The following is a 13,935-nucleotide window of genomic DNA, read 5'->3' as shown; positions in this document are numbered from 1 at the left end:
TTTTTGTGTGTGTATCATCAAATCAGATCTGACTGGCACAGGAGGAGATTGTCCCTCCTTCCCCAGCAGAGTATCTGGTGGATTGAAGTTTTGAATGTGACAGAAACACAACCACACTTGAGGTCCATGGCCTTAAATAATAGCTTGTTCAAGAAGAGCACATATCAGCATAGTGGCTGTACCCTTTATTTATTTTGGGAGCAGTACAGTAATTAACTATGCACGCTATAATTGGATGCAGATTTTTGTCTCTGACAACTGAGGATTCCTTTGTGTTCCAGATTATGTTTGCTCTAGAACCCTCATATTCCACCTGTGTGTAAAGAGGGGGCGTGATGAAGTAGACACAGAGCTTTGCAAGGCACAGATGAAACAATTCTCACTGTTATGTTATTGTTGTTAGGTGTCCTCAGTCAACTTATGTCTCATTAAAAACCCAAAACTCACTGCTGTGGAGTTGGAATGGACTAATAGCTGACCTTCTGGCGGATTTCCAGAGGCTGTAAACTGTAGGGGAGGAGACTGCCCTTTTTTTCTCCTGTAGAGCAGTTAGCAGATTAGAAAAGCATGCCTTTGGGTTGGCAGCGCAATTCTCTAGCCACTGGGCCACTAGAGATATCTCCTAGTGACTTCATAGCAGAGTGCAACGACCTCATAAGGCATTTTTAAAGATATAATCTTCATGGAAACAGATTTTGACGTCTTCTGTGGAGCTAATGAACCCAACAAGTAATTGTTGTGCCTCTAAAATTTCTTCTTGTTTTTGTAGATCCAACTAAATGAAGACAACAAGAGAATAGGCAAACTAAGGCAAAGAAATGAAAATATGACTAGTAAATAGGCTACAGAATAAATAAAAATAAAGCTGACCTTGGTGAATCAAAAAGTCCAGATATTCAACCAAATTCCAGAAGAAAAAAGCACACTGAAACGAACGCATTAACTTCAGGAGTGTTAAGGAAACCAGTAACTCTTGAAATTGCCTGTGAAAAGCTCACAAATCCTCAGAGGCCTGAAATTACCCACAGTCAAGGTTGGCCCTTGTTTCTCCATGACATCAGCAATCAGCTGAAATAAGATGTGAACATTCCAGACCACGTTTGGGTCTGGACACTCTGAGTGAGTTCCCCAAGTTGAGAGCAGCCTTCCTCCAGTGCTCCAGGCAGATCTGAGGTGTCAGGCGTTTCTGACACCCCTGCACATGGACTCCCCACTCCTCCCTCCCTTGTTTATTCCCCAAGGGGCTGAGAGATGAACTAGTCAGGTGCGACCCAGCAGGGGGAGCGGGTGAGCTGGGCTAAAGGGCTGTCCCGACTCATGGCTGTGGGTGTGGGATAACTTAGGTGGGAGCAAGGTGGAGGCTATCACGACCCAGTCTTGGGCCTCCTTGGTGGGGTGTGTGCGGCGGGGATAAATAGGAGGTTCCCTCCTTCCTAACACACTGGCAGAGCCGCCTGCCCGCCCTGGGTGTTTCCCTGCCCTGTCGCCAGGGTGCCAGCCTAAGGAGTAGTTTCGCTTCCTCCTGGCTCTGGGATTAGTTTCCAGCCACCCCCCCCCCCACCTTGGTCGCCCACGGCTTCAGAAAGGGGGAGAAGGAAAAGGAGGAAGACTAAGACGCCGGCAGGGGCTCCGCAGGCCCGCGGAGGGGGTTTGATGGACCGGCCGGTGGTGGGAAAAGGCGCCAGCTCCCTGTCACTGCTGCTGGCCCTCGCCCTGGGTAAGTGACTTAGCCTGGCACTTCAGAGGAAAGTCTGGGACAGAAGCCACCAAGAGGGCGAAACCTGAAGCGCTGGCTTTGGGACTCAAAGGTACACTGCGTTGGCAGGGGCAGGTAGAGAGAGCTGTGAGGGCTGAGAAAGCACGGTTTCAGGATCCAATGACAGGGAGGACCTGAGGCTGCACCTGCTGGAGGCTGTCCCCTGAGCGTGGGGAGTGTGGAGAGGTGGAAGGGAGTCCACAGTCGCGCTGCTTCAGCCTCCTGCAAGTTGACAGATTTGTCTTGAGCAGAGTCGGAGCACTGGACTCAAGGCTCCTTTGAGTTAAAGTGGGAGACAGAGACAACAGTGGAGGATATTTGCGTCTCTCTCTCTCCTCCCCCCCCCACCCCACCCCCTGCAGGGGAAAGAATGATCTGTGCACAGGAGAGAGCTGCTCCTGGGAACGGATTACTTGTTTGCAGGGGCAACAGAGTGAAACTAGAGGAGGAAATAAGACTCATCTTGTGATACTTGACTCTTTTTTGCTGATAGAAGAGGAAAGGGAAAAGAATCTATTGAGAACATTAACAATGGAGTAAGGGCTGTGTAAAGAGTTGTACCACTAACCTAAAGATAGCTGGTTCAAATCCACTAACTGCTCCTCAGGACAAAGGTGGGCAAACCACCACCCATGTGATTGACAGCCTCTGAAAGCCAGCTAGAGAGCTATTGATCTGTTCCAACTGAATGACAATCAGATTGAGTTTGAGCTTGCTTGGTACCATTTAAGCACTTAAAGAGGAATTGCTTAAAATAAATTCTTTTGAGGGTCAAGCCTAGATTGTTAATTTAAAGATCTTGGTCACCTGATATGAAACAAGAGTTGCCAGGAGAAAGTTGAAGCCCCCACGAAGTCCCTGCCTCCTTGGAGTTAGTGAGAGCCCTATTAAAGGGAGCTGGACCTTCAGTTGCTGGGGAGGTTTTCATAGCTAGAATAGAACTTTCCTGGCCTTCAGTGTAGGAAGGTAACAGGAAGCTGCCAGGTGAAAAGGACCCACCACTTGGAGGCATTACTGTCTGCACTGTGGGAATTCTGAGGGGAATGAAGAGAAGAGAGCCAGCTTTATTTTGTCTTAGATAGAATGAAGTGCTCCCTCTTATGGACTAGTCCAAAGGGAGTTGTGCTGCTAACTGAAATGCCATGCCATTCCAAGTGGCCACGCCACTCTGGCCACTCAAAACCACCAGAGGCTCCATGAGAGACAGATGGCTGTCTCCTCAAGTGTGATTTACAGCCTTGGAACCTAATCAAGGGTCAGCTATATGAGTTAGCCCCAGCTCAGTGGCAATGAGTTTGAATCTTTTTTTTAATTTTATTTTTTTTTTTGTTTTTAGGTATGAGGCAGTTACATCTGCGTTTTAATAATTAATATAGGAGAAGTGTCTTCACACCTGAAGTGTCTCTAGGGTATCAAACCCAGAAAATGAGCATCTCCAGTTGAGGAAAGGAGGGAGGGATGAAAAATTCTCTTTAAGAAAATTAGTGAAATTAAAGAGAAAAAGTAATTATGGTTATGTCTTTAGAGAAAGACATGATTAAAAACACATCATAAACTTGTTTGTAATTGAGTCAGAGCTCCTGAGAAGAGACTTAATTAACTAAATGAAAAAAGGTATAGTAAGAGTTGAAATGAGTGGGGCAATGATGACGAGTATAAAGAATAAAGAAAGTATTGGGTCTAAATTCAAGCCTGGAAATAGCTTGACCTGTCAGACAGGAGAGAGTGATAAGAGAGAATCAGATTATGGAAAGGCAAAGAGCCAGATCACAACCATCACAGGGCTTGTTTGAGAGAATGATGAAGTATTACGTTCATAGGGAGGCTCCTGTTTAGAAGAGTATAAGAAATTATTGAAAAGGAGAAACTGGACCATAGGGTACAGGTTGGCAGTAATAGTGGAACTGGGGATGGAGACCTGATTGCCTCACAGTTATAATCCAAACATGAATTAAGTAGGGTCTCAATTAGGTTGCTGTACCAGCAGAAGCATCGTGTTAAAAATATATATATATTGTTCAGTGCTGGTGAACATTTCCTCACCTTGCTGTCACATAGGGCTTTGTTCTGTCAACATTTGTCACAAAGCAAAAATGAAAATCAAAACAAAACTCTAATCCAGGGCTAATGTACATCTGGGTTAACCTAAACACATAACCACCCTGCTGCATGATGATTGGCTGAGGAGAGGGAATTCAGTTTCTAGGTCTCCTGAAAGCTGCAGCCTTGCTAAATGGTAAACAATAGGATTTGTTTGAAACACTTCACAAAGTTGTCCTATGTCTATCTGGTGACTTAGTGAAGAGAAGTTGCGCCACTAAATCAAAGGCGAGCCCTTGAATGTATTGGCATTTACCATCTTTTCTCTGAGGCATTTCAATGGAGAAAGATGGGTGGTCTCCTTCACGTGATTTATCAACCCTGAAAACCTGCTAGAGGATTAGCTGAGTTGGTTCAGGCCCAATGACAATGACTTTGAGGTTGGTTTTGTTGTTATCATTGTTGTTGGTTTGTTACATTTGTCATCCTGGTGATGTAGTCCACAGGAGATGTTCTGCTAGCCAAAGTCAAGTCTTTGTGGTCCTCAAATTCACCAGCTGCTCTGTGGGAGAAATAGGAACAGTCCTCTCCCTTATGATTTATAGCCTCAGGAACACACTGGAGCGTCAGCTATAAATCCTTTCCTACGAAGTGACAATGAATGTTGAGTTTGAGATCTCAATCATATATGTTTAGTCACATTGCTAAGTTATTACATTATTTTATTCGCTTTTTGTAAGAATGTGAACAATGCAATCTGCGATGCACTAGTGTGTGTATACACGTGAACTGTGAGGGAGAGCTTGCTGATATCTGCGGGTGAGAAGACATGAGTGAGACCTGGTTCCAGCTTTGCCTCTCCCTAACTTTGAGTTGGTCTGTAAATTACACCTTTCTGAGTGTTGATACTATAATTTCTAAAATGAAGGAGTTGTGTTGGATAATCCTAAACTCGAAATTCTTCTACTTTGCAATCAGTGCACTTTTGACAAACAATGCCATGTTTTCAACAAACATTCTCAAGCTTATAAACTGGGTTGAAAAGTTGAAGAGCAAATATTTATTAGAATAGTACTGAACTTTAATTTGCTTTGTAATGAACTGTTTATTACATTTCAATTTTGTTAAAATAGGGACAATACTGGGTACTTGTTTCTTTGAGAAATACAGTGATCAGAAATATATTGAAACACCTTTTGAAGTAATTTTTAAGCTTTTAGCATTCCCCTCTCTCATCAAGTTACTACTTAGAGCAAAACTGGAATAATAACCAGTAAAAAAAATCCATATTTTTAAATGAACATATTTTTAAAGCTAATACTATATGGCTTCAGGCCTTTTGTTTATAGGGTCACTATGAGTCATGCTTGACTTGACAACAATCAACAGCAACTGATGCTTATTAACATGAAAGTATTGATGAAATAATAATGGTTAAAAATATTCACCTATAAGTTCTACAGATGAAAGTGGCAACAAGTAATTTTTTTTTTTTTTTACAGATCAAGTAGCTGAATCTCTGAACGAACATAGATATTGGGATTTGCCTCTTTATTTGTAATTTTGACTTAAAAGAGTGTTAAGGATCGTTTTTCCCCTGTCAAATATCCCATATTTTTTCCCCCAGATGAAATGGATACTTAAAAAAAATTCATATAAATCAATATTACCATTGACCTCTTCTTAGTTATTGAATAGATGCTCACAGATAATCATGGAAGACTCCAGTGTTGTAGGCGTGCTCTGCTAGACTCAATTAAGATGCTGGTACTGATGCCTGGCCTGCTGTTGTCTGTTTCCTCACAGTGTCAGTATCTATGTGATGTCTGGTCCAAGGACCAGAGGTGGCCACTTTCCACCATGGCAGGACTGCTCCCCAGTGCTGCTGTGCCCAGTAGGAACCATTTTCTTCATTTCCTCTCATCCTTTTATTCTAGTTAATTCACACCAATATTCAGATATGTGTGAATTACTATCATCTCCAAATGGATCTGGACAGGAGGACAGAGGGACAAACATCAAGCTGTCTCCCTAGTCACTTCTCTGATCCTTAATCATACTTCTAACTGTTCCATTAGAAAGAGGGCCTTGATGGCAGGGCCAGACAATCTATAACCCCAGGTTAAATGGACTTCAGTTTAAGCTATGATCCTTATACATACTGAAAATTGTATTACATAGTAAATATAAGTGGGGAGGCATTTGAACGGCTCCTATTCTATGAATGATCTTATAATATGTGATAGCATGGCCTGCATCAACTTACCCCAGGTCTCTACAAGCCTACCATAAATAGATGCTCTGTAAATACCCTTTATATTGGAGTAGATAATTGATGGCATAGTCCTTAGGACGTTGAGCTGCTAACCCAAAGGTGCTTCCTCTCTGGCAGTTTAAATCTACCAGTGGCTTCAGGGCAGCAAGATGAACAATCTTCTCCTATGCAACTTACACTTTCTTGAAAACCATTGGAGGTTCAGCTCTGAGTTGGTTCAAACTCAAATGCAATGAATGCATTTTTTTCTTTAATAGAAGATGACACTTTTAATTTTAAATTAAAGCAAATTATGCGACACTACCCTTTTTGGGAATTTTACAATGAGAGAAATATGACTTGAGATAGAAAAAGAAGAAAAACCATAGTAAAATTACATTTATGTGTTATATAAAAACATAAATACACTTTGTATTTCTGTATAACACATAATTATATAGTGCATTATATACCAAAAATATTGGTAACAATATTTTATAAATTAACTGAGACAACATGATAAAATTTATTATGTACATATATTTTTAAATGTGTTGTTGTTGTTGTAACTGTTGTTATGTGCTTTTGAGTCCTTTGCAACTCATAGCAACCTTATGTACAATAGCCCTGAAACTTGCTCTATCCTGAGCCAACCTTACTGTCTCTGACACACACCTACTCCCATTACTCCAATTACTGAGTCAATCCATCTCATCGAGTGTCTTTCCCTCCTGCAATGTCCCTCCAACCTCCCAAGTGTAATGTCCCTCTCCAAGGACTTTACCCTCCTTGCAACATGCTCAAAATTTGTCACATGTAGCCTCATAATCCTTGCCTCCTAGGAGTAGCCTTCTTTTACTCTCTCCAGGATGAACCTGTTTGTTCTCTTAGCAGTCCATGTGCTCTTCTCTGGCACCAAAGCTCTAAGGCATCAATTTTCCTTCTATCATCCCTAGTCATTGTTCAGCTTTCTGATGTGTAATGCATAATTGCCAAGACCATGGCCTGAATCAGGTGCACCTTAGTCTCCAGACTGACATCATTGTTCTTCAGTACTTTGGAGATGTTACTCACAGCTGACTTTCCCAATGCAATTCAATTTTTTATTTCCTGGCTGCTGGTACCAAGAGTGCTGACTGTGGAGCCAAGCAAACGAAAGTGGTTAACAATATAAATCTCTTCTCCATCTATCATGATACTACCAGTTAGCCAAGTGCTGAGAATCTTTGTTTTCTAGATGTTGAGCTTCAATCCATATTGAGGGCTGCAGTCCTTGATTTTCTGCAGCAAGTGCTTCAGGTCCTCCTCAGTTTCAGCTAGCAAGGTTGTGTCATCTACTTTACAGAGGTATTTTATGAGACTTCTTCAAATTCTTATGTCACATTCCTCCTCACAGAGCCCATACTCCTGATGATCTGTTCCTCATATAGGTTGAAAAGGTATGAAGATAGCACCCTTCCCGATTTTAAACCACACAGTATTTCCTTAATCTGTTCTGATGACTGCCTCTTGGCCCAATTTTAGATTTCACATAAGCACACACACACTGTGTTCTAGATTAAGTAAAACTAAACAGAAATTTTTATGATACTAGATAAAGCTAATTAATCTGCTTACTGTTGAGAGGATTTTGTGGTTTGATGGTTAAATGTTTGATTGCTAACTGAAAGGTTGATGGTTCAAACTGACCAATCAGCTTTCTCTGGAGAAAGATTTGCTATTTATTCTCATAAAGATTTTTTTTTTTGTTTTGTAGTTTTGGCAGAGCTGACTCCAAATCATACTGACTCTATGTACAGCAAATCAAAATCTTGGCTAATTCCGTGCCGTTCTCATAATTTCATCAATCTAGCTCATTCATATTGTCAAGGCAGTTTGAATTTTCTTCTAAAATTATAGCCTGGGAAATCTTATTAGACAAGTTTTCTCTGTCACAGAGTTGTTATCAGTTGAAATAGACTATAAATGTTGAGGAGTAGTGATGCCACTTTGAAGACTAAGATGTGTCTGATTCAGGGTATAGTCTTTCTCATTACTAGCTATGCATCTGAGAGCTGGACAATGAATAAGGATGATAGAAAAATAATTGATACCTTTGAGCTGTGGTGTTGGAGAGGAACACTGAACATCCATGGGTGGCCAATAGAATAAACAGATATGTCTTGGAGAGGGTGCAGCTGCAGCCCCCTTTGGAGGCCGGAATGATGAGGCTTTGCCTCACATACTTAGGACACGTTGTTAAGAAGTGCTTTTCCTTGGAGAAGAAAATGATGTTGGGAAAGGTGGAGGGTTGGTGAAGAAAAGGAAGACGCTCAATGAGGTGGATTGACATGATGACTGATGCAATAGGCAGTTGTGTGTCAGGAAGTGTGAGGATGGCGCAGAACAGAACAAGGTTCAGATCTTTGTTCATAGGGTCGTTGTGAGTCATTGTGCTGCCAACACAATGGTATGATGTTAAAATCTACCAGCTCTTCCACAGGAGAAAGATGGAAAATCTCCTCCTGTGCCATTTATTGCCTCTGGAAACCCCCATGGAAGGTCACTGATGCATTGGTTCTGACAAAAAGATTTCCCGTCTTTCTTCCATGGGGCAACTGCTGGCCTTGAACCCTGTGCCTTTGGGATTGTAGCACAGGTTCTCAAAACTAGGTCACCAGAGCTCCCTATGTGTCTGTGTGTGTGTGAGACTCTGATGCTTAGTGGTAAGGAGTTGCACTGTCAATCCAAAGGCAGGAGGTTCAAATCCACCAGCTGCTCCATGGAAGAAAGATGGACAGTCTCCTGCTGTGCAATTTACTGCCTCTGAAAACTTGTTAGAAGTCAGTCATGGGTCATTTGTAACTCAACAACAAATTGCATACCTATACATACACATATACATGTATATACATGTATTCCCAACTAAAACAAGCCTGGAAGCAGGAGCGGCATCCACTTCCGAAAAGGCTTGCCTCCGGAAACTCTATGTACGAACAGTGCTCAGGCCATTCATTCATAGGGTCGCTAAGAATCGTCTTTGACTCGACGGCATCAAACAACACCACCACATATATGTATAATAATGTTGTTTATATATGTGTAGTGTTGTTTGTGCCTTTGAGTTGTCTATCATTCATAAAGATCCTACATACATTAGCTCTGAATCCTGCCCTATCTTTAGCCAACTTCATTGTCTCTGACACATCTACTACCGTTAACCCAGTTACTATGTCAATTCATCTCATCCAGGGTCTTCCTTTCCTGAGCTTTCCCTCTACCCCTCCCAAGCATAATGTCGTTCTCCGAGGACTGGCTACTTCTGGCAATATGCCCAAAGTATGTGGGATGGAGTTTCAAAATCTTTGGCTCTTAGGAGCAGCTTGGTTTCACCCTCTTCAGAACAGATTTATTTGTTCTCTTGGTGGTCCATGGTATGTTCAACACTCTTCTCCAGCACCAACACTCAAAGGGTTGGATTCTTCTTCTGACATTCTTAGTCATTTACCAGCTCTTTGATTAATATCAAGTAATTGTGAAAACCATGATTTGTATCGGGTGCACCTTAGTATCCAGACTGACTTCATTGCTTTTCAGCACTCTGGAAAGCAGACTTTTCCAGTGAAATTCTTCTTTTGATCTGATCATCGGTTCCAAGAGTGTTTATTGCTCTATAACTGAAATTACTGACACCCATTCCATGCCTTATCAATTGAGCTTCAGAGAAAAGAGAAAGTTTTCATAGTCAAGGCCATGGTGTGCACTTGCTTGCTATGCATCAGAAAGCTGGACAATGAATAAGGATGACAGAAGAATTGGGGACTTTGAACTGTGGTGCGAGAGAAGAGTATTGAACAGACCACGGACTGACTGCCAAAAGAACAAACAGGTTCAGCCCTGGAAAGGGTGAAGCCAGGCTGCTCCTTGAAGGCAAGAATTTTGAAGCTCTGTCTCACATACTTTGGCCATGTTGCCAGAAGGGGCCAATCCTTGGAGAATGACATCATGCTTGGGAGGGTGGAGGGGCAGTGCAAGGGAGGAAAACCCAGGATAAGACACATGGTACAAGTAACTGAGATGATCGGGGTAGGTATAATGGAGACAGTGAGCCTGACTTAGGATAAGGCTATTGTATATAGGGTTGAGTTGACTCAATGACAGATAACAACAAACAACATTTGTGTGTGTGTGTTTGTGTGTGTGTGTGTGTGTGTGTGTGTGTATGTACGTATCTCTCTCTCTCTCTCTCTCTCTCTCAACTTTGTTACAAAGAAGGCCACGGATATGAAAAAGGAAGTAATGGAAAGTAGGCACAGTGACTCTCACACTATTAGAAGGAAGGCTACAAAGGCTCTAACCCAAGTAAGACCATTTCAGCTTGACTATGAAAGCTTTCTCTTTTCTGTGAGACTCAGTTGGTAAGGCACGGAATGGTTGTCAATGTTTGTAGGTAATAGAGCAGTAAAAGTTTGAAGATAACATTCAGTTGGACCCTACAAAGCCATCTGTACTAACACATTACATTAATAAGTGTTTCATGGATTCATAGATGATAGATAATGGCGCTAATAAAGTATTTCTACTAAAACAGGGTAAATGATATTTTTTCACATTATTATGTTATTGCAATGTTATTTTAAACCATATTATTATTATTATTATTATGCTATAAAATATCATTTATATTCTTTACACCAAATTGGTTTGTTTTTATTTTACTGAAAATACATAAAGAAGTTCAACATCAATAAAACAAAGATTCTCACCACTGGGCCAGTTGACAGCATCAAGATAGACAGTGAAGAGATTGAGATTCTTAACCGCTTAAGTTTGCTTGGCTCCACAATCAACACTCTTGGTACCAGCTGCCAGGCAATCAAAAGACAAATTGCATTGGGAAAGCCACTGTCAGAGACCTCTCCAAAGTACAGCAGAGCAACAATGTCAGTCTGGAGACTAAGGTGAGCCTGATTCAGGCCACGATCTTTGAAATTGCTTGCAATACGTCAAAAAACTGGGCAATGATTAGGGATGGTAGAAGGAAAATTGATGCCTTTGAACTGTGGTGCTGGAGAAGAGTACTGACTATACTATGGACTGCTAGGAGAACAAACAGTTTCATCTTAGAGGGGGTGAGACCAGGCTGTTCCTTGGAGGCCAGGATTCTGAAGATTCATCTGACATACTTTGGGTATGTTGCAATGAGGAACAAGTCCTTGAAGAAGGACATCATGCCTGGGAGGGTAGAGGGATAGCACAGAAGAGGAAGACCCTCAATGAGATGGATTTATTCAGTGACTGGGGTAGTGGAAGTAGGTGTGTCAGAGATAAGATTGGCACAGGATAAAGGAAGGTATAGCAGTATTGTACATAGGGTCACTTTGAGTCACAAGCAACTCGAGGGCACATAACAACAAAGACAACAAATTTTCAAAGGGTCAATAGTAATCACTATCTCTTAATTTAATAATTTCAGTTGTTGTCAGGGATCAAATTCCAATTGTTAAAAATGAACTGCAGAAAAGAAATGCCTTAATACTATGTTTTTCAGTGCTATTATTAAGTACAAGATATAATGTCTTTGTTGTTGTTGTTGTTGTTAAGTGCCATCGACTCATAGATGACTAATAGTGACCCTATGAACAAAAGACCTGAGTACATGTATAACTTTCACTGTTTCTCTAAGTTCATAGAGTTTCTGGAGGCAAGCTATTTTGGAAGTAGATGCCACTCCTGCTTCCAAGCCTGTTATAATCTGGGAGCTCTGCCAAACACTGTCCACTATGGGTGACCATTATCACATTTGACACACCAGTATCACAGTGTTTAACATCAAAGCAACCATAAATTACCTCTGAACAACAAATTGACAGACAGTCCTATACCACTTAGAAGAATGTTTGACCCAAAACAACTAAAACCAGGCCTGAGAGGTCCATAGATTAAAATCACCCACCTTTGGCTTGGCAGCATAACTCTCTATCCACTAGGCCTACAGAACTCTCTCTATGAATCACAGCAATTCTACAAACAGATCTAACCCTTGCCCTATCCTACACCATCCCCATAATTGGAGACACTCTTGAGCCCATTGCTAGTCACCATATTAATTCATTTTGTTGAGGACCTTCTTTTCTTCTCAGACCTTCCACTTCTCTCAGTGTGCTGTCATTTCCCAAGGATTAGAATCTTAACTGTTGTTTGTTGTTGTTAAGTGTCGTTGAGTCTTATAAAGTCTTTAAAATTATTTATATCTTTAAACATTATGGGCAATGAGGTATAGCCTTAATTTATAACTCTGGTTATGATTTTTAAAACGACGAAGAAGTTGATCTATAACTAATTCCTTGCCAAAAAAGGGGGGGAACACCCTATGGTGACTTCATTTTAAGCCATGTTTACATTTGCTGGAATTCTAAAGTCATACTATAAACTTAAGCCTGGTTCCAATAACTTACATTTTACTAATTTTACTCTGAGGACTCCCTAAATTCCTAATGGGTTCTGTTCTAAAAGTTATTGTTTATGTGGAACAATTGAATTGTATGCTGCACAATGTCTTATTGAAACAATTATTGATTGGTGATCAAGGTTCAAGTCAGTTCATAAATGAGTGTTTAACCTATGTGTATGACAGACAATTTCCTCCCATGCTTCTGAAAAACCCACTTTCAGTTACGTGTCGGTTCTGATTCTACAGTACCCAACAGCATTAAAATCTGTAATGATTGGAGTCCCTGGGTGCTAAAAATAGTTCATGTACTTTACTACTAACCATAAAATTAGATGTTCAGGTCTACCCCAAATTTCTGTGGAAGTGAGGTCTGGTGGTCTACTTACAAACAATCAACCAATCACAACCTGTCAAACACATTTCTACCCTGATACATGTTGGATAGTCTTGAGACAAAGTCACCTTCTGTTCAACTTATTGATTAAATACCAAGTCAGCCAAAAATACATTTGACTTCAACATATCTCTACGACGTTAAATTTCTCCTCATCTTCAAGAGCTTTGGAGGATTGTTGTTGTTGTTGTTGTTATATGCCATTCAGTTGCTTGTGACTCATAGCGACCCTATGGACAAGAGCTCTAAATGCCATTCTATCTTGTGCCAACCTAGCCATCTCAAACACACTCATTTCCACCACTCCAGTCACAAAATTGATCCATTTCATCGAACGTCTTCCTCCTGCACCATCCCTCCACTCTCCCAAACATAATGTCCCTCTCCAAGGACCAATCCCCTCCTTGCAACGTGCCCAAAGTATGTCAGACAAAGCTTCAGAATCCTTGAATCCAAGTAGCATTCCGGCTTCACCCTCTCCAGGAGAAACCCGTTTGTTCTCCTAGCAGTCCATGGTATATTCAACACTCTTTTCCAGCACCACAGCTCAAAGTCATCAACTCTCTTTTTATTATCCCTTTTCACTGTACAGCTCTCTGATGCATAGCACATAATTGCAAAGACTATAGCCCAGATCAGGCGCACCTTAGTCTCCAGCCTGATGTTGTTGCTCTTCAGTACTCTTGAGAGGTCCCTCACAGCTGACTTTCCCAATGCAATTCGTTTCCTGATTTCCTGGATGCTGTTACCAAGTTTGGAGGATAGGAAGGATATAATTTAGCTAGTGAATCCTTTGTTTTCCATTCCTTTAATAGATATGTCTTCGTTTTATATGTATTATGGGTGCAGGCATTATAGAATTAAATATTTCTTTCCACTTGGGCCATTTATTTTTCAGAGTCACGGCATAATGATCTCTTCATTGTAAATGAGAAGCTGTGACTTATGACTCAGTTTTACAAGTCAAATGCTCCACTTTGGCAGTCATTTATTCATGCCATTCATTTTTTTTCTATAATTATATTTTATTAATTTTCATAAACATTTACAGAGATTTT

General features: G+C 41.0%; 1 protein-coding gene across 1 annotated transcript in view; it reads left to right on the top strand.

Moving 5' to 3' along the window:
- Positions 1-1,653: 1,653 nt before the first annotated feature.
- The window catches only part of BTC (betacellulin), a 90,598-nt gene continuing 78,316 nt past the window's right edge, over positions 1,654-13,935 (top strand). Inside the window, exon 1 of the mRNA XM_006898472.1 lies at positions 1,654-1,717. Coding sequence (XP_006898534.1) covers positions 1,654-1,717 — 64 coding nt within the window. The remainder of the gene's footprint in view (positions 1,718-13,935) is intronic.

Source organism: Elephantulus edwardii, unplaced genomic scaffold (genome assembly GCF_000299155.1).
Source record: "Elephantulus edwardii isolate Elephantulus edwardi_28Jun2011 unplaced genomic scaffold, EleEdw1.0 scaffold00230, whole genome shotgun sequence".
Taxonomy (NCBI): domain Eukaryota; kingdom Metazoa; phylum Chordata; class Mammalia; order Macroscelidea; family Macroscelididae; genus Elephantulus; species Elephantulus edwardii.
The sequence above is the reverse complement of the archived record's forward strand: the minus strand, read 5'-3'. Positions and strand labels throughout refer to the sequence as shown.